This window comes from Onychomys torridus, chromosome 9 (genome assembly GCF_903995425.1).
Source record: "Onychomys torridus chromosome 9, mOncTor1.1, whole genome shotgun sequence".
Lineage (NCBI taxonomy): Eukaryota > Metazoa > Chordata > Mammalia > Rodentia > Cricetidae > Onychomys > Onychomys torridus.
This window is the reverse complement of record NC_050451.1, coordinates 21,104,875-21,127,499: the sequence shown is the minus strand read 5'-3', so window position 1 is coordinate 21,127,499 and position 22,625 is coordinate 21,104,875. Positions and strand designations below refer to the sequence as shown.

Below are 22,625 nucleotides of genomic sequence, written 5' to 3'. Positions count from 1 at the left end.
GATTTTAGGATAGTCGTTTAACAACTGTATATGGAACATCTACTCTTTGCAGGGGCAATGTAGGTTTGTGTAGAGACTAACAGGTTAAATTAGAAGTGTGGCCACTGTCATCAGCACATATCTAGTCTGCCCTCTGGGAGTTCAAAGGAAACTCTTTCATGGTGAAGGTCCAGTGAGAACATTAAATATACAGCTCTCAAATCAGAGTACCTGGGCATAAGGAACAGGTATATAAGAGAAAAGACAGTGTTTGGAAGAGTATGGGCAAGAAAAAGTTCCAGTAAAGTGTAGACAGTGGGATTTGGGAAAGTCAGCTAGCTCCACAAGCAGGTGTACATTTTTTGAATAAAGATAAAGGGCAGAGAGTATAGCTCAGTGTGTACAGTGCTGAGCTAACATGTATGAGGCCCTAGACTCATTCATCCTCTTGCCCAAAAAAGGGATAGATTATGGCCACCCTTGAATTACTGGACTGAAACACTGATTTTATATGATGAGCATTGGGGCAGTTTTGGTGATTAAGTTGGGAAAGGAATGATCCTGATATGTGCGTTCAGAAGATTATCCTGCTTAAAAAAATACAGGGTGACTGAATTGGGATGGTCATAGAAACGAGACCTCCAGCTATTTCCTTGGAGTTGCATAAATTAGTAAATCTGGTGTTAGATATAGCAGTAGAAACAAAAACCAAAAACAAAACAACAGGAAAAAGACAGACTTGAAGGATTATAAGGAGGGAGAGTAGAAAAGTGGAAAGAGAGAGCTGTGATTATTTGACAACTTTGGTCTACAGTTGCTCAACACCAAAGTCATGTGTGTTTTAGGTAAGTGTAACACTGTGTAATCACTGAAGATTGCTCCTCAGAAAAACCAATGAAGTATTTTGATTTGTTAAGACAGCCATAAACTGAACTGTAATTCTTAGACTATAAATAATTTGAATTTTACCTGATTGTTAGGTTTGACTCTGTGCTGCAGATCTTTAAATTGTCTGAATGACTGAAAGTTACTGAGCTAGAGTTAGGGATATGGAGTATGGACAGTTGAGTCCCACTGTCCACTTCATAGTTGTCACAAAATAGAGCTTTTCCTTTTTAAAAAGAATTTGTTACTTATTCTTAGACAGCTTCATACCTATAGTGTATCTTGATAATTTCTACACCCTAGCTTCCCAGTCACGGCTTCTCAGTCCCCCTAACACACCCCCTCCTGCTTCCATCTTGTTATGGCCCACTGAGTCCAGTTGGTGATGCCATCCACCAGAGCATAGGATGTGGTGCCTTGAGAGAGTATAGTCAAGCATGTGATGAACTGGGATTATGCTAGTGTTAAGAATTACCTGCTAGGTTGGTTTTTCCATTTTTTTTTTAGGATAGTTTTATCATAGTTTTGAAAATTTGACTTAAAATGATCTCTAACAGGGCTGAGGATTTAATTCAGTGGTAGAGCATTTGTTTAGCATGTGTAAGGGCTCCATCCCTATCAGAAAGAAAAAAGCAACAACAAGGAAAGCCACTCCACCAGACTCTTCTTAGTGCCATTGTTGAAAAATCTATACGTGGGCTGGAGAGATGGCTCAGTGGTTAAGGTCATTTGTTGTTCTTGCAGAGGACTTGAACTTGATTTCCAGTACTCACTTGGCAGCTCACAACTGTCTGTAACTCCAGTTCCTAGGGATCCGATGCCTTTTTCTAATTTCTACAGGCTCCTGCAGGCACATGGTGCATGTCAGCAATAGACACAGATTTGTAAAATAAATACATATATTTTTGAAACTTTGTGCATTCTTTGTACGTTGAAAATGTGCACAGTAGGGCACAGAACGGCACTGGCGTTAGTCCCTTCATTCTTCCATTCCTTTTGTTTCTTGACAGAATTTACTTTGTCTGGGATTTTTATCTGCTTCATTGGTTCTGGACCTCCAACAGAGTAAGAGCTGCTATTTCTTGACTGCTCTGCTCCTAGCATGGCACAACAGTTGGAGGAAGTCTTTGGAAGCCCATGCCATTGAACATTTAGCTAAAGAGAATTAACTACTTCTCTTTCATTTTTTGACTAAATTTACCATGTCTGTATAGGAAAGCAACCTCTTTAAAATATACTACTTAGTAAAGTAAGGGTGTCACTAGTTACCTTTTGTTGGATGGATAATGTTCATATTTACCTTTATGCATGTGCTTACATAGTGTTTATATAGTAAAAATAACTCTCTCTCTTTTTTTTTTTCATTGAATAGATATGGTGTTAGACAACATGATTGCTTCTGGCCAGTTGGATGACTCCATAAGGGAGAATGTGAGAGAAGCTCTCCTGAAGAGACACCATCATCAAAACGAGAAAAGGTTCACCAGTCGGATTCCCCTGGTTCGATCTTTTGCAGATATAGGCAAGAAACATTCTGAGCCTCACTTGCTTGAAAGGAACGGTGAGATGAGTTGTGGCGTCCAGCCTCTGCTAGCGCTCCTCTAACAGCACTCCAGCATGTGGTAGTTAATAGATGTTGCAAGGAAGGTGGCATTCCCAGTGACCTTGTTCATTTATTCCAAGTTATCGTTTCAAGTGTTTCTGTCTTATTATCTGTCACAGGCTGACCTGTGTAGCCTTTTCTGGCCTTGAACTTGGACTTTTTTCCCTTAACCTCCCAAGTGCTAGAATTATAGTTCTGTACTAACAAGACCAGTGTGAGATGGAAATCACTTGAATGAAGAAAAAGCATTCACTGTTACTAAAATGTCATACATTTTTCTTAAGCAATCTGTAAGTACAGTCACTATTCCTTACCCTAAGTCACATCTGCTTATGTTTTGATTTGAGGTTTCTTGTGTAAATTATTTAAGAGGCATAAAGCATGATCTGTGACTTCAATGTTTTTAATTCTAAATACTGAAGTTGAATCTTATGACTATATCAGATTTTTTTTCCTGATTTTTTGCCTCCTAAATATGCTAAAAGTACTGATCATAAACAAGTGTTTTGGGAGCTGGTTTCAGATATTTATATACTTTCTGGAAGGTTTCATGATAGGGCTATCTTGCACACGTGGCAGACAAGTTGATGTCTTTCAATCCCTTGAGACAGGCAAACCCTTGTGCCCAGACCCAGTTCTACCTTTCCTTTCAGAGGATGGTGGCACGTTATGTAGGACTTGGGGAGACAGTGATTTTGTTTTTCAAATTTTACTTTTGTATTATGTGTGCATATGTTTTGCCTGCCTATATGTATGAGCACCATATGAGTGTCTGGTGCCTGAGGAGGTCAGAAGAGGGCATTGGGTCCCCTGGAACTGGAGTTCAGGATGGTTGTGAGTCACCATGGGGTGCTAGAAGCAAACCCAGTTCCTGTGGAAGAGCAGCAGGTCTCTTAACTACTGAGCCATTTCTCCCTTCCTCCCCAACCTTAAATAGTTAGCTGTGTCAGTTTCTTAAAACTAATGCACTTTGAACAACCACCTTTTCCTTATTATCTTCTTTCCAAAGCAGGAACACACCAGTTTGGTTCTCACTTGACTATTCAAACAGAACTGTGATAACAGAACCTGGAAAGGCCAGATGCAGAAGCTTATGAGGGTCATTACTGCCTCTAATTGTGTCATTACAAGAAGCCTAAGAGGATTGCAAGTTGGAACAAATGGGACACAGTAGCTTTCTGCTCTTTTTCTGTCCCTGAATGGCTCTTAAGTGGTTGTCTAAGTCATCAGCCATATGTGTAAAGGCCTTAACATAACAGAAGTTGACAGCAGCCATTGCTTGTAGCTCAGTCTAAGATATTTTATTTGATCATTAAGGAGTCTTTTAATCTGTTTAAAATTATGATGTGGTACATTTAAGGGATCTAAGTTTAATTTAGAAACAAGTTGTACATGGCATAGTTCCTGCTTTCATTTTTTCATTTATTGTATATTCTCCACTATGGTAAAGTAAATTTATTTACCTCAAGGACTGTATTAAACTTTCATTCCTCTTTTATTCTCTTTGTAGTTTAATTTGTTTTCATCACGAGACAATGGCTATTTTCTTTTGAATGCAATTTTTATCATGTTAATTTTGTTACATTATAATTATAATGTAATAAACTTTATTGCATGTAGCTCTTTAAAAGCTAAGTGATTGTTGTTTATGTATTAACAGTTGTTTCTGTTAATTTATTTTAGTTACCATACAAATAATGGGTTTATCACATTCTTTATTTTTGTTATATTTGAATCTTCTGATCATGTAGCTTTGATTTCTTAAGGCCACAAGAGATTGATACATTTCTCATACAACTACCATTTAGTTTTTAAAAAGCTTCAGGAGAAACAATGTTTCTCTTTTAAGCAACATTTACTAGTAGTATCAGGTATTTCAAGTATAAGTATTCCTGTGCTTTGAAATAGTCTAGATTGTACTCTCCTATTGCTTTTGGTACAATGCTAAAATCCTTTGTTTTTAGCCAGCTTATCCAACGATTCTGTTTCGTTCATTATTAACTGGCTATACTATGGTAAGACATGTTCTTTGGAATATTGATTTAAAACTTGATGTTATAATTCTCATAAATCTCTTTGTTTCTCTCATTCTTTTTTTTTTTTTTTTTTGGAGTCAGGGCCTTACTGTGTAATCTTGGCTGGTCTGAAACTTTCTTTATAGACCAGGCTAGCCTTGAACTAAGAGATTCATCCACACCTGGCTATAATTCTCTTGAAAAATAATTCTTAGAATTTGTTTTGTACTTCTAAACTGTACTTAAGGGTATTGACCATCCCCTGTTACAAACATTTAATATCAGTTTTAAGTTAATTATTAGGTAATGCTAATGTGGAATCTTATGAGAGATAATTTTCTGTAGCTGTTCCTATTTATATATTTTTTAAATACATGTTGAGTTACGGAACTGATTACAATTGAATAACTTTTCAGTAACACTATAACAAGTAGAGTCTGACTGACCTGCTAACCCTTACAGAAGACGTTGAAGCTTGTGGTTTGTGGTTTGTGTTGAGTTTTGTATTCTCTATTTACCTAATGCAATGAACATCATTTTTTACTTGTTTTATCTCAGGCGAAGGCCTGTCAGCCTCCCGCCACTCTTTGCGAACAGGTCTGTCTGCCTCAAACCTTTCCTTGAGAGGAGAATCGCCTTTATCTCTTCTTCTCAGTCATCTTCTCCCTTCTTCGAGAGCTGGAACCCCTGCAGGCTCGAGGTGTACTACCCCAGGGCCCACACCCCAGAGCAGTCCTCCTTCCAGCCCTGGCTTAAGTCGCCTGGCCTCCAGAAGTTCCCAACAGAGTCAGCCTCAGGCCCCAGAACGCCTGGTGTCACCCAACAGGGACGATATTCCCAGAGTAGTAATTCATCCGCCTGAGGAAGACATAGAAGCACTCCAAGGCCAAGAGCAGAAGAATGAGGAGAATGTTGACTTCACTCCAGGCAACTGTCCAGAGTCCTCCACGTGTGGTGCTTTCTGCCTCTGGGTCACTTGCACTGAGAATGCCTGTCAGCACATAGCTTGAGCAGCATATGTAGATAATGCTTATGATTTGACTTCTGCATGTTTTTGTTCTTTACAGTGTATTATAGAAAAGAATAAAGTTCTTAAAACTTAGGTTATAAAAATACTATGAAGAAGGCTATACATAAGTCAAGCACATATTTTTTTTTAGAGATCATCATATTTGGGTGGTTTAGCAAACACATTTTTTATGTGACTCTTAGAAGGGTAGATTTTCTTGTGCAGTTGACTTGTAAGGTGAGGAACACATGATAGTAATGAGGTGAGGTGCCCTTCATTTGTCTGATGCTTTTCTTCAAAGAGTGTAGTACAGTTTAGCCTTCGTAATATGATAGGATGCCATGTTGTTTTTCCCGTTCTCTCTCTGACAATACTGAAATTCTCCATTAATTGCTTGTAATCGTTATTTTAAGAGGAGTGGTATAGCTTGGGACAGAGTTCAGTTGTCTTTTATTTATGGTTGTGTGTAAGTCCAACTTTCCCTCGATGTTTTGCAGAACTGCAGGCTCTGTACTCAGGTTGAGGATCAGAACTGCAGGCTCTGTACTCAGGCTGAGGATCAGAACTGCAGGCTCTGTACTCAGGCTGAGGATCAGAACTTCAGGCTCTGTACTCAGGCTGAGGATCAGAACTGCAGGCTTTGGACTCAGGCTGAGGATATAGTTTTGTAAGTGGATTACAAAACTAGCTTATGGGGCTGCAGAGGTCACTCTGGGTAAGACTGCATACTGCGCTGTGCGGTGGTGGTGCACGCCTTTAATCCCAGTACTGGGGAGGCAGAGGCAGGTGGATCTTTGTGAGTTCGAGGCCAGCATGATCTACAAAGGGAGATGCAGGGAAGGCGCAAAGCTACACAGAGAAACCCTATCTCGAAAAACCAAAAGAAAAAAAAAAACAACTTCATACTGCTTTTGCAGAGAACCTGATTTTGATTTCTAGCAACCTTGTCAAGTATGGGTTATGGCTGCCTGTGACTCCAGCTCCAGAGGATCCAATGCCTTCTGCTAGCCTCTTTAGACCACTCATGCACATGCTCACAACACACCATTAAAAAGAACATAAAATCGAAAGAGAGAGAGAAAAACAAAGAGAAAACTTCTAGGGCAGTAAAGGTTTTTGTTAGTTGAAAATTGAGGTACACATATTATTTTAATGCCATGAATTTTTATGTCAAGATAGGAGTTTTTTCTGAATAGATTAAATTAAAATGGTTGGATTTCTGAATAAAAAAATAAAGCTCATTGTTACTGAGAAAAGTCACAGGATCAGCTGTCAGCACTTCCTTGTAACTGCCATTTGCACGTAGACCATTTAGCCATTAGCAGGATTCTGGAAGCTGATGCCACGTAGAGGAGGACTTCTAGAACTTGACATGCTGTGGCAGCAAGCTGCATTTGCTGCTGGCTGACTTGATTCTCAGTCAGCAGAATCAGTATCAGGAGCCAGGAGACTACCAATTAAGGAGAAACTTTCACTTAGCTGAGGCTTGGAAAGATTACTCAGAGAGAATCATGGTAGAACGCTTTGTTTTTTTTTTTTTCTAAGAACAAGGTTGCAAACTAGCTTTGAGCTTCTGATCCTTCTGTCTCTGTCTTCCAAGTGCTGATATTAACAGGAATATGCTACCATGCTTGGCAGGTGAAATGTTCTTAACATGCACGTGCCATTTGAAAAAGGACAGGTTGAAGATGACCAGCATAGCCAAGCAATCTCAAATAATTTCCTCCTTTGTTACCATTTAATTTTACTTGATTGCTTCTTTTCGTTCCTACTGATTTTGCCCTTTCCCCATCTCCACAGACCTCCTTGTTCTTGGCTATCCAGTCCAGTGGCTGAGCCGTTCTAGAAACCGCACTATGTTCTTTTGATTACGTGTAGAATATATTTGAACAGACTGCAGTGCCTAGTGCTCACTCACAGCTGTCACAGGGCTTTAAGAAGTTGTTTCTTGATTGTCTTGCATGTGAGTGTATTGAAACCACTGATGAGGATAATTCCTCCCAGCCCCCTTGGGTGAGGAAGAAACACTACTCTGAAAGCATAGGAACAAAAGATAAAGATGAGGAATCCTTTTTTTTTTTTTTTTTTTTTTTTTTGCCAGAGCTGAGGATCAAACCCAGGGCCTTGTGCTTGCTAGGCAAGCGCTCTACCACTGAGCTAAATCCCCAACCCCAAGATGAAGAATCTTAATAACTTTTCCATGCTAAGTCAACATTTTAAAAAAAGGATTTATTTTAGAATTTTTTTTTTTTGTTTCAGAATTGTTTAATTTGAGAATTTCATGGCTAAATCAAGTGCAGTGCTTTTTATAGGAAGGTTTTTCACTTGTATTGCTGCCCCAGTTTGTTGACCAGGAAGGTTAGTATCACAGAGACTTACATCCAGAGTTGAAGCAGTGAGCCTGGATTCCTTAAGTTATGTTCATTAGTTATATTGCTCCATCTAGAAGAGTAAACGTGCTTGTATGTATCAAGTACATCAGATAGGCTTGAAAGTGCAGAAGTGATTACTAATTTTAACAAATGACTGATACTGACAAATATTAACTGAAGTTTTGTAAAATAGTAGATTGTATTATATTGCAGTCTCTTTCTCTTAAAATGTTCAGTGTTTTGAATGTTAACTAGTTTATATTCTTGACTAGAAGGATTTTTTTTTATCTTTTAAGGAAAAATGAGATGTATTTAATGGTAGGAATCTGTTGATGCAACTTGGATTTTAAGTTTTTGAGATTTGAGCTTTTTATAGAACTCTCATTGGTAAAGATAGATTAGTCTAGGCAATGCTTTTAAGCTGTCTTCCTAGGAAACGCTGCTGTTGAATAAGCACTACTATGAACATGCATCCTTTATAATTCACACAACAACCATGTTAGTCCCATGTTAATTTATAGATAGGCTTATCAGAACTAGAGAGGTTGAGTGAATTATTCAATCACATGGCTACAAGTGATGAGTGTTATTTAGCCTAAATCTCTTTATGTACTTTTAATCTTTATACTGGGAGAACTTGTTTATGGTCTTAGGTTTCTTAGGAAGAATGACAGTAGAAATTAGACATAAATACTACTAAAGTAAAATCAAAATTCTTAAGGAAATATGATTAATGAAGATCGAATGAAGCTCTTAAATTTTCTGAATTATACTTGGAATTTATCAGAAATCATATTGGTATTGATATGAGTGTCCTAGGTGAAGTTAGGTCTCATTGAGTTCCATGCAATTCACATGAGCTAGAGATGCTCAGAGTGTGTTACCTAGAAGCTTTTGTAGCGATCAGACTGGTCTTAATTCAAATCTTTTGTGGTTCCACAGACTCACTTCCTTTCAAAAAGCTACTGTGTGGATTCTGTAATGCTTTAAATATTAAGATACACAACTTCATCCTGTTGATGTGTTCTAATTCATGTTGCTGGTATGAAGCTAACACCTGGCACTTTTTAACCTCTCACAAAGAAACCATTGCTTTAAGGATATGAGCAGAATCAGGCTACATGGTGAATTTTCTCCTTACTAATTTGGGTTGTGTATTTCCTTAAATACAGGGATTTTGGCTTCCCCACAGTCTGCTCCTGGAAACTTGGACAATAGTAAAAGTGGTGAAATGAAAGGTAACGGAAGTGGAGGAAGCAGAGAAAATAGTACTGTTGACTTCAGCAAGGTAATTCATTAATTGTAAATTTTCATTAGCTTTCCCCCTGAGAAATAACTAGGAATGTGCTGCTCTTTTGCCATTGCTTACAGTAGCTGTTTAGTAGACTGGTGCTTTTACACTGGCATAGGATGTCTATGAGGTGTTAGGACAGAAACTGGGGTAGGCTCCAGGTCCATAAGTACATACTTAGAGTTTTTAGCAGTTCAGAACAACACACTGTGAATGTATGAATTTTCCTTTGTACCTACTCGTAGATAGCCTGAACCTTGGGTGTCTTTGAGGAGGTTTTTCTGGGAGCGACATTGCATCATGGACAGAGCCTTCTTCCTGGGCTGCACTGCACTCCAGAATTACTGACTCATGGTGTCAGGTCCTTCTGGAATGCCATGGGAAGCATGGGTAGAGAGAGGCATGGCTTAAACAACAGCAAAAAGATCCCCTATTCTTCAGCACTAAGCTCAAGTGACAGCCTAGTTTACTAATGGTTGAGAAGTACCTTAATTTGCTGCCTGTAAATTTACTATTAACTCATGAAACATTGACATTTTTTAGAACTTATTTCTAAAGCTTTGTTTTAAATACCAAATAGGATTCAGTTTTTAAAGCTTTTTATTCTGTTTCACAGTATGTCCACAAATCATGCACACTTCACTGAAAAAAAAGTTTAAAAGATTTATATTGTAGTTTTGTGGAGCTTTATACTCTCACATTGTAGAAAGACTTGCAATTAGGGATTTTGACTATTTGGGAAAAGTGTTCACCTGAGCGTGATGGCATATGCCTGTAATCCTAGTTATCTAGAGGCCAAGGCAAGAGGATCTCAAGTTTGTGGCTAACCTGGGTTACATAGTGAGCTCTAGACTACCCTGAACAAAACAAACAATAAAAATTAAAAACAGACAATAACAGGCTGTTACAGTTGTCATTTCTAACTTAACCTTGTTTTCATTAGTGCTCTGTTTCAGATCTTCAGAAAGTGTTCCTAGCTAAATTGGAATTTATTCTTTGTTGCTGAAAAGTAAATGACTGTCATTTGCATTGTTGATCTTGTCTAGGCATGGCAGTTGTGGTTGATCTTTGTTCCTCTGTCAGTTTCACTTCTTACTTGGCCTATTCTTGTATACCCTCCCTGTCTCTTGTTGGGCAGGAGTCTGCCTCCTGGCACTGTAGTTGTGGCACACTGGGAGTGGGACTCAAGAGGCCCGCTGTAAGTGCTGCTTTTATCTCTTAATAGATAGTCTTGGTAGTGGTCGTTTAGTAACTGTGTGAACCTGTGTATAAATGAGAGCTTCACCTCCTCTGGTGTCATGTTTGTAACCATTTTGTAATTATACACAGGCAGCTGAGTTTCCTGTACACATTGTCCCATGTGTGAACTGATCAAGGCTATAGATGTACATTGTAAATAACATTTTTTTTTTTCGTGTAAAGAAAAATACTAGGAAATGGTAGGTTTTTTTTTAAAGGAGGATTTATAAAGACATATGAGACAATAATACTTAATAATAGAAAGTCATGCAATGAATATGTTATAGCACTGTGTATAATTTCATGAGCCATTGTTAGTTTGTGTACTGTCTGTCCTCACCAGTGTTTAATGAATAGTCTATTCATTGAAGAACTTTCAAGTTTATGTTTGATAGTGTGGAGCTCTAAAGTAATACAGATAGCAGTAGTTCAGACAGTAGACAGTGAAGTTTGCTTGCACCTTTTGTATTTGTCTACTCCGTTCTTCATATCTGTGGGAGTTTTGGCATTGTACATCTTTTAGATCACAAGTTTTGTTAGGCAGTAGTTGTTTTAAAGTCATTCTTTCCTTCATCTCTAAGCAATCGTATTTCTAAATTATTCATTTGTCAATAGGTTGACATGAATTTCATGAGGAAAATTCCCACAGGAGCTGAGGCATCCAATGTTTTAGTAGGAGAAGTGGACTTTTTGGAGAGACCTATCATTGCGTTTGTGAGATTGGCTCCTGCAGTTCTCCTCTCCGGGTTGACTGAAGTCCCTGTGCCCACTAGGTAAAAAGCAGTTCTTCTTCATGACTGTTTACATGGACCCACTGAAAGAATACTCGCTTTGTGTAATAGAGGCACTGTTGAATTACTAATTAATGATATTCAGTCATTGTGCCAAAATGCTTTTGAGTATTAGAGTCTATATCCTCCCTTCTCCTTTTACTGGGTTTCATTCTACAGCTAACCTGGAACTTACTATGTAGCCCAGGCTAGCCTGCTTTACACCCCCAAATGATGAGATTGTAGCTCTGAGTCACCCTCTCCAGCTGTAACAATACTGTGTGAAAACAACTCTTCATTTGTAGCTTTATAAGAAGCTTGGTATCTTAGGAGCTTTTGTTTTGCAAATCCAGTCACTGAGATTCATTTTGTGCTGGGGACCCAGAAGGGGCTGTTCATAATCAATTCTCATTCTGTCTTGAGCTACACTCTAAACCCCAGTCAGTCGTTTTAGACCTGCCCATCCTTTATGTATGCATGCAGAATTCTTTGTTCTGGTTTTCCATTCATTTACATTGAGTGTACAAATTGAGACGATAAGAATAATTAGCAAGTTATGTCAGTCAGTTCATGGGCCATGAAAAGGACATCTCTGCCAGTATCAAAAGCTTAATTGTGAATGTGACTTGTTTTGAAAGTAACTTTTTGTTTGAAGCGGGTTTTTTGTTTGTTTGTTTGTTTTAGATGAAATCACTTGTGTGGCCCAGGTTGACTTACTATCCTTGGCAATCCTTCTGCCTCAGCCCCCTGAATGCTGAGCTTCAGGCGTATGCACCATATTAGGGGGATTTTTCATCAGGGAGATTCCACAGTACCGTGAAGAGGTGTGATTGATAATGTATTTTCATGACTGATTTAGTAATTAAAAATTAATAGGAGTTTGGTGGAAATATACTTATTTTATATATATTTACTCTATTTTCACTACTGATACAGATTACTTCATATGTAAATTTTCATAAAGCAAGAAGATAAGTGTTTGCATAAGGATATTAATATTTTATATAAGGTTGAGGAAATAATGATGAAACCCATTATTTTGTATGGTAACCTACAAAAATAGTTAAGATATTAATATCTGCTCTGGTATTAATAGGGTACAACTATACTTTTTATTGAACACTAAAACAGTTACAGGTTTGATATAGAAGTTGGAAATTCTTTTTCCTCCCAGAAAGGTTGCTTGGCTAAATGCCATATTTATAGTATTAAAACTCTGATCCAAATAGTTTCAGACTGCAGACTTTTTTGTAGATATATTCTGAACTATTTAATTTGGCAGACCTTACTTTCAAGAAATGAGTGTGGGACAAGGGATGTGATTCAGTTGGCAGAGAAGTTGCTTAGCATGCACAAAGCCCTGGTTCAGTCCCCAGAACTACATAAACCAGGTGTGGTGGAGGGGGCAGTGGAGGCAGGAGGATCTAAAGTTCAAGGCTACGTCTTGCTACATGGTAAGTGCTAGATCAGCCTGGGATACACGAACCTTCTTTCAAAAGTGAAATCAGTGTGGAAACAGTGTGGTGCTGCAAATCTGTAACCCAGCACTTGGAAGACTGAATGAGGAGTTTGAGGTCAGCCTGGTGACCTAGGAGACCCTAATAAGATCATGCAGCTTTGCTGTTTTGTCAGTTCAGACCAGAGTAAAGTGCTCAATCCAGAGGGATATAAAAGATGGAAATTTTTATGCAAAAATACTTCCTTAGTAACTGTTTTGCACTAAGGAAGCTGGGAAAGTGGAACACTGGTAGAGTTAATTGTGAATGCCTTTTATAGTTCCATGATCTAATTGTTGCTTGTTTTGTTTTGGTTTTTGAAATAGGATCTTCTGTAGCTTGAGCTGAGAGGATGACTTTGAACTCCGATCCTCTTTGCTTTCAAGTGTTAGAGTAGCAGGCTTGCCCACCACACTCAGTTAAGATCTGTTTTGAATAGAAGTGCCATTATTTTCTTGATTCTTGTGGGTGATTGCAAAGAAGGTCTGAGTGTTTTTTCTGTATTTATAATAGAAGCATTTTTTAAAAGTTTCCTGGATTTGTGTGTGTGTGTGTGTATGTATGTATGTATATATATTTATATATATATGTATATATGTTGTTCCTTTTAAAATCTGCATATTTTAATCTTTTCTTAGGTTTTTGTTTCTGTTACTGGGCCCAGCAGGGAAGGCCCCACAATACCATGAAATTGGCAGATCCATAGCCACTCTCATGACTGATGAGGTAATTAAAATACAGTCAAATCCCTTTGAGGTAGACAGTGACTTTTTCTCATAGTAAAGCTTATAAAATTATCTTTAATGTCTATGCTATTTTATTTCATATTTATGCTTCTAACACATGGATTTGTTGAGAGTTTTAAGACCTATTTCTCAGGAATAGTGGTACTTTTTCATCTACTTTGTGCTATTCTTTTAATTTGACCTCATTGACTACATTGACATTTTGAAATTTGTTTGGTTCTAGATTTTCATTATTTAAAGGTTGTTTTGTTTTGTTTTGTTTTTTTGCATTGTGGTTTCTATATAACACAAGCATGCTTCAAACTGGCTGTGCAGCTCAGCTTGACCTGGCTCTTGGCAGTCTTCTTAGCTTAGTCTCTCATGTGCTGGGGTAAAGACTGACCCACCACATTGGCTTTAAGCTCCAATGCAAACCCTTTCCTGGTGTTGTCAGGGACCTTGCTCACTTCCGCATGCTTGCATTCAGGTACGTACTGCCTGCCCTCCACTTTGTTCTGGCCATAGGAGTGTCCTTTCTGTTTCTTGGATGGGTTTTGCTGTTTGTACCTCTGTACATTACATCTGTGATTCTGTTTTCCTAAGTACTATTTCGCCATCCCCTGCACACTCTCCCTGTGCTGTGATTTCCCGTCAGATAGCACCTCTGTTTTGTTCTGTGCTTGTTTACTTGGTTTGTTGGCTTTTCTTGGACAAAGTCTTGATGTGTAGCCTGGACTATGCTCAGACTCATACCAGTTCTCCTCCTGCTGCCTCTGTTGCTAGGTTATCAGTCTCCTCAGCAGCAGGTTTGCTTGACTGCCTTTTTTTCTCTTGTCAGCCCTCCATTCTTCACTGTGCTTAATTTTCTTTTGTGAACAGTTATCTCTCTTGGAAGTTTGTCTTTCTAGTTAACTTAACTCTGTGCTGCCTGGAAAGGCAGTTTTTTTTTTTTTGTTGTTGTTTGTTTGTTTGTTTGTTTGTTTGTTTTTGGTAGCACACAGCATTGCAACTAGCAAATAATAGATAACCATTAAATATTTATGAAACAAAATAACTTCTTTGTCCATAATTATTCCTTCAGGATAAATAACACTTTAATGGCAGGAATAGAATGACACGACATTATTATAGTGAATTCATTTTTATCTTTGTAAGAAATTATTATTAGTGAAATTTTTTCTTTTTGTCAACTACTCATTTTCTTCGATTTGTTGTTGATTGATCTGTTAATACTAATGGGTGGGCTAATTCTTGCTAGGTAAGGTGAAGGACTGCAGCTAATGAGAATTTATGTCATTTTTAATGACTTTATTTTGTTATTTATTATACATTGTACGCTTATGTGCACATGAGTGCAGGTCCCTCAGAATTGGAGTTACAGACAGCTGTGAGCCACCCAGCAGTTCTGGGAACTGAAAGCATGTCCTCTGAATGCAGTGCTCACTGCTAGCCATGATGCTACGGCTCCAGTCCAGGGTCTACATCTAAAGTGCATTTTGATACAGGTAGATCTTTCTTTCCACTGTAAAGTCCTTATGCTCAGTATCTTTTTTTCCTTAGATTTTTCATGATGTAGCTTATAAAGCAAAAGATAGAAATGACCTCTTATCTGGAATTGATGAATTTTTAGATCAAGTGACTGTCCTTCCTCCAGGAGAATGGGATCCTTCCATACGTATAGAACCACCAAAAAGTGTTCCTTCTCAGGTAAGAGTCTAGGTATGCTTCTGGGGTTGTTTTTTGTTTTTAAGTTAAAAACTTCTAATATAAAAGTGAGTTATTCATTTTTAGGACTCAAAAGCCATAACTATTTACAGTGGATGTGGCTCAGTGGGCACACTTTGTCAGCATGCCTGGGGCCCTGGATTTGGACCCCAGCACTAAAAGTAAAAGCAGTAGAGATCAGAAGTAGAGTCAGAGAGAATGGACCTGTGTTACTGTGTCCCTTGTGCGCTCTTATCCCGAGCAGATGTTTGTCTGTCAGCTTTGTGGTCACTTGGACAATTGTTCTGTACCTGGACGTGGGAATGTTAATAGTCCGCCTGCTCTTTTGTTATTTGCATGATTTTAAGTTGATTAGTATGTGTATATGTCTATGTATGTATGTAATTTTTTAAAAATATGTCTTCATATGCTATTTGTTTCACAAAACACTAGTGAATAACTTTGGGGTGCTGGTTCTTGAGCGCTTTAAATAGTATGGAATAATTTGTTTTTGCAAGTTTGGGAAATTTCTGGTATACATTTTTGAGCTATATCTCTTGTCAATTGTGGACCCTAATAAGTTGCTTTGTTCTTTTATGAAAATTGGTTTATGTGAGCTTTTCTTCTTTCTCAGGTCAGTTGTGATAAATTTTGTTTGCCTAGTATATTACCCATTTTGCCCAGATTTTAAATTTTCTTGGAATGCTTATATTAAACTTTGCTTGGTTTGTGGAGTTACATACTGACATTTCTTAGGTTTTGCTAATAGGTAAATTATTTATTATATTTTTCAAAGAGTAGTTTGTAAAATTATTTTAGATTTCTTTTTAAATATGGGTCTTTTTCTACTTCTTTTCTGCTTTTAGCTGACTTACTTCACTCCTTCCACTATTCTTCAGTAAAGATTTATTTTCTCCTTTTCTGCCTAGCATATTTAATATTTCATTTTTTACATTCATTCATTTTATATATATACACACACATACATATATATAAATGAGTGTTTTGCCTGAATATGAGTGTGTACCACATGTATGGCTGGTACCCAGTATCAAATAGCCCTAAACTGGAGTTATTCATAATTGTGAGCCACCATGGTAATGCTGGGAATTGAATACAGTCCTCTGAAGAGCAGCCAGTGCTCTTAACTGCTGAGCTATCTCTTCAGCCCCCATCTTTTAAATTTTTCCTTAAAAAAAGAAAAGGAAGGAAAAGCAAGTGTTTTACTATATAGCTTTGAGTGGTCTGGAACCCTCTGTATGTAGACAAGACTGTCTTGAACTTGTAGTGGTCCTCCTATCTCAGTGTCTCAAATACTTCATATTTTCATGTTTTAGCTACAACTTAGATATGTAATATGTTCTTTTGTTCCTTTCTTTGGCTTATATAATGTTTTTTGTTTCCCCTTTGCATACATTGGTTTTAGCTTTGACATTTTCTTTTTTTATTTAACTTTGGTGACTTCAGTTTTTCTAATTAACTAATTTTGCATATCAATCTGTTACCCCCCCCTTCCTGTCCCTCCTCCACTCCTCACAAAGAGAAGGTCTCCTATGGGACTCAACCAAGCATGGCCCATTGAGTTGAGGCAGGACCAAGCTCTCCCCCTGCATCAAGGCTGGGTGAGGTACTCCAGCGTGGGGAATTAGATTCTGCCAGGATCAGCTACACAGCTGTCACCCTCATACAGAGGGCCGAAGTTGCTCCCATGCAGGCTCCCTAGCTGTCTAGAGTCTGTGAGCTCTCAGGAGCTCGGGTCAGCTGTTTGTGGGTTTCTCCATTATAATCTTGACCCCACCACCACCTTTGCTTATATAATCCCTCCTCCCTCTTTTCAGCTGGACTCCAGCTTTGACATTTTCAAGTGGTGATCTTACTTTCTTATCCAAGTCTAGCTACTCTATATTAATAAAATGTCTAGGTCCATGGGAGTCTTAGACATCAGGAGCACTTACAACCAACCGCACATGTCCTATTGTGTCTGCCTTTCACTCCCTGTGTATTCCATTCCCTCCCTCTTCCCACTATCTGTGCTTATCTGCCCATAGGTATTCCTTTAGCCAGTTCTTTCCTGAGGTAACGTGTGAAGTACTCCTTTGTGTTCACATTGGGGAGAAGATCCTATATCTTATAAGTGGTTTTATTGACTTTAAATAAAATATAAGAAGTCACTGAAGGAATTCTTGTGTTGCTTTTCTAAGGAAATGTTTTAGTAAAGGAAAAATGGTGTTGATGTCCCCCCCTTCACCATTCCCCCCACCCCTTTTCTTGAAGCACAGTGTCTTTTCATAGCCCAGATTGATCTTGAATTCAGTCTTTCTGCCTCAGCCTCCTGAGGTCTGGCAGTGCAGGTATGTGGAGAAAGTAGGGTCTTTAAAATTAATGTGAAAGTTTGTTGGTAGTCAACTGTGAGTAGTATTGTAAATATTTTTGTGAAAAAATATGCTTCTATGGGAGAATGTTTATTTTCATAGCTAGGCTGGCTAGTGTCAGCTTATCATAAGCTTGCGTTATACGGGACGGAGGGAATTTTACTTGACAAAATGCTTCTGTAAGCAAGTCTGTAAGGCATTTTCTTGAGTGATGCTTGATGTGGGAGGGCCTAGCTCACTGTGGGTGGTGCCACCCCTTGGCTGGTGGTTTTGGATGCTGTAAGAAACCAGGCTGAGCAGCCATGAGGATCAAGCCAGCAGACAATGTCTGTGCAACAGTTCTTGCCCCTAGGTTCCTGGTCCTGACTTCCCTTCATGAAGGAATATGATCAGTACATATGAGCTGAACCCTTTCCTTCTGAATTTGCTTTTAGTCATGGTGTTTTATCATAGTAGTGGAAACTTTAATTAAAACCTTGGCTATTGCAGAACAGAAATGTGAAATGGTGTGTATGAGTATATCTTATAGTACACTAATGTTAGAAGGTGTAGAAAACTAATTATAAATTTAAATTGTGAACAGAAAGAGATGGTAAATTATTTTAAATTCTATCTTATTTTTAAGTGTTATTAAATGTTATTGTTTTAAAAGGTTATACTAGGAGACATTTTTTCCCCAAGTGTACTTGTTTAAAATCCTCGTGAGATGTAATATTCCCTCTAGCCATCACAGATACCTTGTCACTTTTCTTAAAATTGATATTTTTGTGGAATTCAGGAAAAGAGGAAGATTCCTGTGTTTCCCAATGGATCTGCTCCAATGTCTGCTGAGCCTCCTAAGGAGGCAGCTCATCATGCTGGGCCTGAACTGCAAAGGACTGGACGGTGGGTACAGATGTTACTTTGGGGGATTAGGCACTGATTTAATGGAAAGGCATCAACAGTCTTCTCTTTTAACTCCTCAGATATTTGGAACCTAATCTCATACATTATTTCTTCTGTGGTTTTATAAAAATGCATTTCTATAAGATGTGACATTAAGGAGAATTTTCATGCATTTTTAAAACAATTTTAATAATGTATACCAATCTTTACTTTAAAATGAATATAATAGGACATATATTCAAAATTGTAGCTCGTATAGTATGTGGGCTTTTTGGTAACCTCTGCAGAAGCTTCTGAAAGAAAATATAGATCCTTTTCCTAGTTAAAGAATTGTGAGATGAAAGAGGAATTATAGTGAATGATTTTTATACATTGTGCATGGATTTAAAGCTTATATGAACATAAATTAGATGGACAAGCATGATTAGACCCTACTGTTGGCATCTGGAAACTTTATTAGAGAAATTAGAAAGTTAATTTTAGAGTAAAGGATAGAAATGCTGCCTGGTAAAATATAATAAAATATGTTTAAAATACTCTGCCCTAGCTTATTGTGACAGCATTTCCATACTGTAGAGAAGTATAGCTATTGCTATTGCATGGGGTAGTGGTAGTCACTGTGGAACTAAAGAACCTGGAGTCAAGTCTTTGTTTAAAGAGCTAGGATATCGTATACAGACACATTGTTGACAAGAACAACAACTAATACATTCAACACAATCACTGTAATGACTAGTGAAATGTAGGAGTCTTTGTGAATGTAGCAGAATAAGATTTTATCTCTCTGCCAATAATGCTGGTTTCCCATTGGCTGTACTTTTCTTTGTACTTTAGAGATAGAAGTACCTAGTTAGATGCCCATCCATCTCAAGCACTGAGAGCCTCCTTTGCCACCTGTTAAATAATCAGTTGTTTATTTGACGATGGAGATTCACTTTCTATGTTGTCACTGGTATCTTTTAAATTGAAAGCTGATCACTTTTGTGACAGATTTGAGAATCACTTCTAGTTGCCAACATGGCCTCAGGGTTTATTTTAGTATTTAACTTTAAAAAATTAGAATGCTAAAGCTTGAAGCACCCAAACCCTCAAAAACTTAAATTTAATATTTACCCATTTTCTTGCATTTGGTGTATGCATAATCACACCTGTTCCTGAGTCATCAGACTGCTGTGAATTTTAAGTTCAACAGTGTTTATTTGACACCGTCTGTATACCAGGCAGAGTTCCACTAGCTAGAAGCATGGAATTGAACAAAAGAAGAGTCCTGTCTGCTAGGATGCTTGTATTTTATTGGAATAGTTTTAAATTAAATATATCTAAAGGCCTAATTTTCTAAAGATGAAAAGGTATAGTTTTGATGTTTTAGTGTAAATATAGATTTTTATTCTCACTAAAGCCTTGTAGTTTTATTAACATGCACACACACTATCTATCCATCTATCTATCTATCTATCTATATATATATAAAACATACAGTATATAATAATATACTGAAATAGCTTTTAAGGATTTTTTTTTCCTGGACAGAAATACTCATATATATATAAATCAAAAGTTAAAAATAGTTATTAGTTGACTTCTGTATTAAAGCTTAGCATACTATATTCTTTCTAAGGACTGTATAAGATATAATTGCCTTCTCTGTATTTCTGTCCATTGCCTTTCACATCTGTATTACAGATAAGGAGTAGAATTGAAGTTGCACATTTATGTGAATGGCTGGTCAGGTTTTGTTGATTGTGTGTTTAGTTGTATATTTGCATTCAAAGTTACAGTTACTCCTATAAAGTCATTTGCCTGCAGCCTTTTCAGCATATAATCCATAATATAATTTTATGTTTCCATTAACTTAATGAGGTTTATCTTTCCTCTGACATCATTTCATTAGAGTCAATGAGTGTATCTTCCATAAGTTATACCATGATTTAAATTTTTATTGGCAAACAGTAAGCACCTACAATTTTATGTAGCCCATAGATTTAGTTTGAACTAGTTAGAATCCTCTAGTCTACAGCTTGACGAGTTTCATCTCACCTATTTAGGCTTTTTGGTGGTTTGATACTTGACATCAAAAGGAAAGCACCTTTTTTCTTGAGTGACTTCAAGGATGCATTAAGTCTGCAGTGCCTGGCCTCGATTCTTTTCCTATACTGTGCCTGTATGTCTCCTGTAATCACTTTTGGAGGGCTGCTTGGAGAAGCTACAGAAGGCAGAATAGTGAGTACAAAGATTGGTAGTGGCCAGGCTCCCAGCTCCTCAGAGGCAAGTGTCTGTATGCATTTGTCTCACTATTCGTGCTTGCATTTGAAGAGTCTCCCCACAGCATTAACCTGTCCCAAAGCAGCCTTCCCACAAAGGTAATTGCTGTGGAAAACATGGGGAAGCCATTTGGACAGGAGAAGATGCACAGTTGAGGTAAAAACAAACAAACCAACAGTTTGTCCTACCTTGCTTGATGAAATGGTTATAAATTGAGTAAAACTTCCATTGTCTTCTGGGGGATGGATGGGTTGTGGGGGAGATTAGCTGCTGTGGGTGGATCATGGTGGGAAATTTACCCATGGGCTCCCTGTCCTGGTAGTTACCATAGGGTTAGGGCTATGGCCATATGCAACTCCTCAGCCCCAGCTGGTGACTGAACTGAGACCATTTGAAACAGAAACATAGTTGTAGAGAGGGTGGAATTTTGAAGTTAAATTTATTTTCATTTTTCTATTCTGTGTTTAAGTCGCCAAAGCTTTTAATTGTAATTGGGTGCTGCCTCCCTTTTTCCATGTGAATGTAGAATCCTGTTTGATGTACTTGCCAATACTGTGCTAGGAACTGGTGCTTCGTAAAATCTTGAATGGCATTTTATGAGGGGTATAAAAATATTTTAATGGCATCTAAGTGACATGATTTATAATTCTTGATTCCTGAAGTTTGTTTTAGTAATATTTACTCTTGAAAGAAATTTTATATTTTTATGGATAAAAGGTTAAAACACTAAATCTAAGTGGTGACAATTCAATTATAAAGGCATATCTTTTTCTAAATAACTGCAATTTTCTAATTCTGAATTTACTTTTTACTACTTAGATTTCTTTTTACCTTTTCCTTTAATCATTGTTCATACATGTCTTTAGTTGCTATGCTGTCAAAAATAGTATGTGTAACTCTGCTGGGCACTGCCGAAATGTGGTTTAGCTATTACCTCTTGGGAATATTGCTGCTTGGCTCATGGACTATCGCTGCCTGTCTTCTCCTTCTGCCCTTTGACACCTTGTACCTGAGATAGTGTGTTTGGCACTGGAGTAGGAAGAGAGAAGAGAGCACTTAGCCAGAGAGACAGATGGGAAATGGTGGCTTGTGTTCCCTGGGCTGTTTAAGTGAGAAAGGAGAGCTGCGGAGTTGAAGTGACAGATAGAGAGGAAACAGGATGGAGATGAGGTGCCTGTTTCCATTGGCTTTATTGAATAGACATTTTAGGAGCAGCAGGATGAAATGTAAAGATTGGAGACCATTCATCTGCCAGTGAGGGTGAAATTGAGCTTTAATTATAGGGAGGGAAGGGACGGTGAAAGGTGGAAACTTAGCTGATTTATAGAATGGAAGGAGTAAAGTGGTCCAGGCAGTCAGACCCTTAGAATGGAGAGTATGGATGTAGAACATTCCATATTAGTGAAAGGTAGTTTGGGGCGGGCGGGGGGGGGGGGGGGCTTACATGGCTATTAAGCATTGGAGTGGTGAAGGTGGAGTTTCTGGTGGCAGTTTCCACATTTTTAACCTACAACTTGAGGAGAGGCCTACTTTGTGTTCACGTGCTCCATTTGAATTTTGTGGTGTCCCTCTTTTCAGATTTGTGCTTTCCCCTCCCTGAATTTCGCTTAGGCATTTTGACCTTTAACTCCGGCTCATCCTAAATTCAGTTTTAAAATGTACACAGTTTAGTATAATTAAGGAGCTGGTGATAGCATGCCATTGTGTTGTAGTGAAGCTCTATTTTTGAGAGAGAAAACAAATTTATTCTTTATGATTAATGTATATTATTAATATGCTTGTTTTTTCATGTTGCCATTACTTCATTTTTTTTTTTTTAATTTGGTTACTTTATGATTCTATTTTGGAAGATGCTGTTAGAGTTGATGGCAAGAAATGCTACCTTTGTGTGAAAGGCCCTAGGTAACAGACAGGGTTTGTAGGTTCCATTCATAAACGCTAGTGGGGTCCTCCTAATTATCATCACCCCCATTTTAAAATGAGGGCTCTTAGACTGCCCACTTGCCACACGGCTGCAT

At 37.9% G+C, this 22,625-nt stretch overlaps 1 protein-coding gene across 8 annotated transcripts in view; it reads left to right on the top strand.

Moving 5' to 3' along the window:
- Slc4a7 (solute carrier family 4 member 7) overlaps positions 1-22,625 on the top strand; it is a 92,766-nt gene that overhangs the window by 38,873 nt on the left and 31,268 nt on the right. For 3 of the 8 annotated variants that reach the window (XM_036200013.1, XM_036200009.1, XM_036200015.1), the window contains exons 6-13: positions 2,237-2,425; positions 9,036-9,151; positions 10,293-10,352; positions 11,009-11,166; positions 13,298-13,385; positions 14,945-15,091; positions 18,239-18,345; positions 20,391-20,565. In XM_036200013.1, the coding sequence (XP_036055906.1) occupies positions 2,237-2,425; positions 9,036-9,151; positions 10,293-10,352; positions 11,009-11,166; positions 13,298-13,385; positions 14,945-15,091; positions 18,239-18,345; positions 20,391-20,565 (1,040 nt within the window). Of the gene's footprint in view, positions 1-2,236; positions 2,426-5,040; positions 5,410-9,035; positions 9,152-10,292; positions 10,353-11,008; positions 11,167-13,297; positions 13,386-14,944; positions 15,092-18,238; positions 18,346-20,390; positions 20,566-22,625 lie in introns of all 8 variants that reach the window. The other 5 variants (XM_036200014.1, XM_036200011.1, XM_036200010.1 and 2 more) reach the window with 4 other exon arrangements.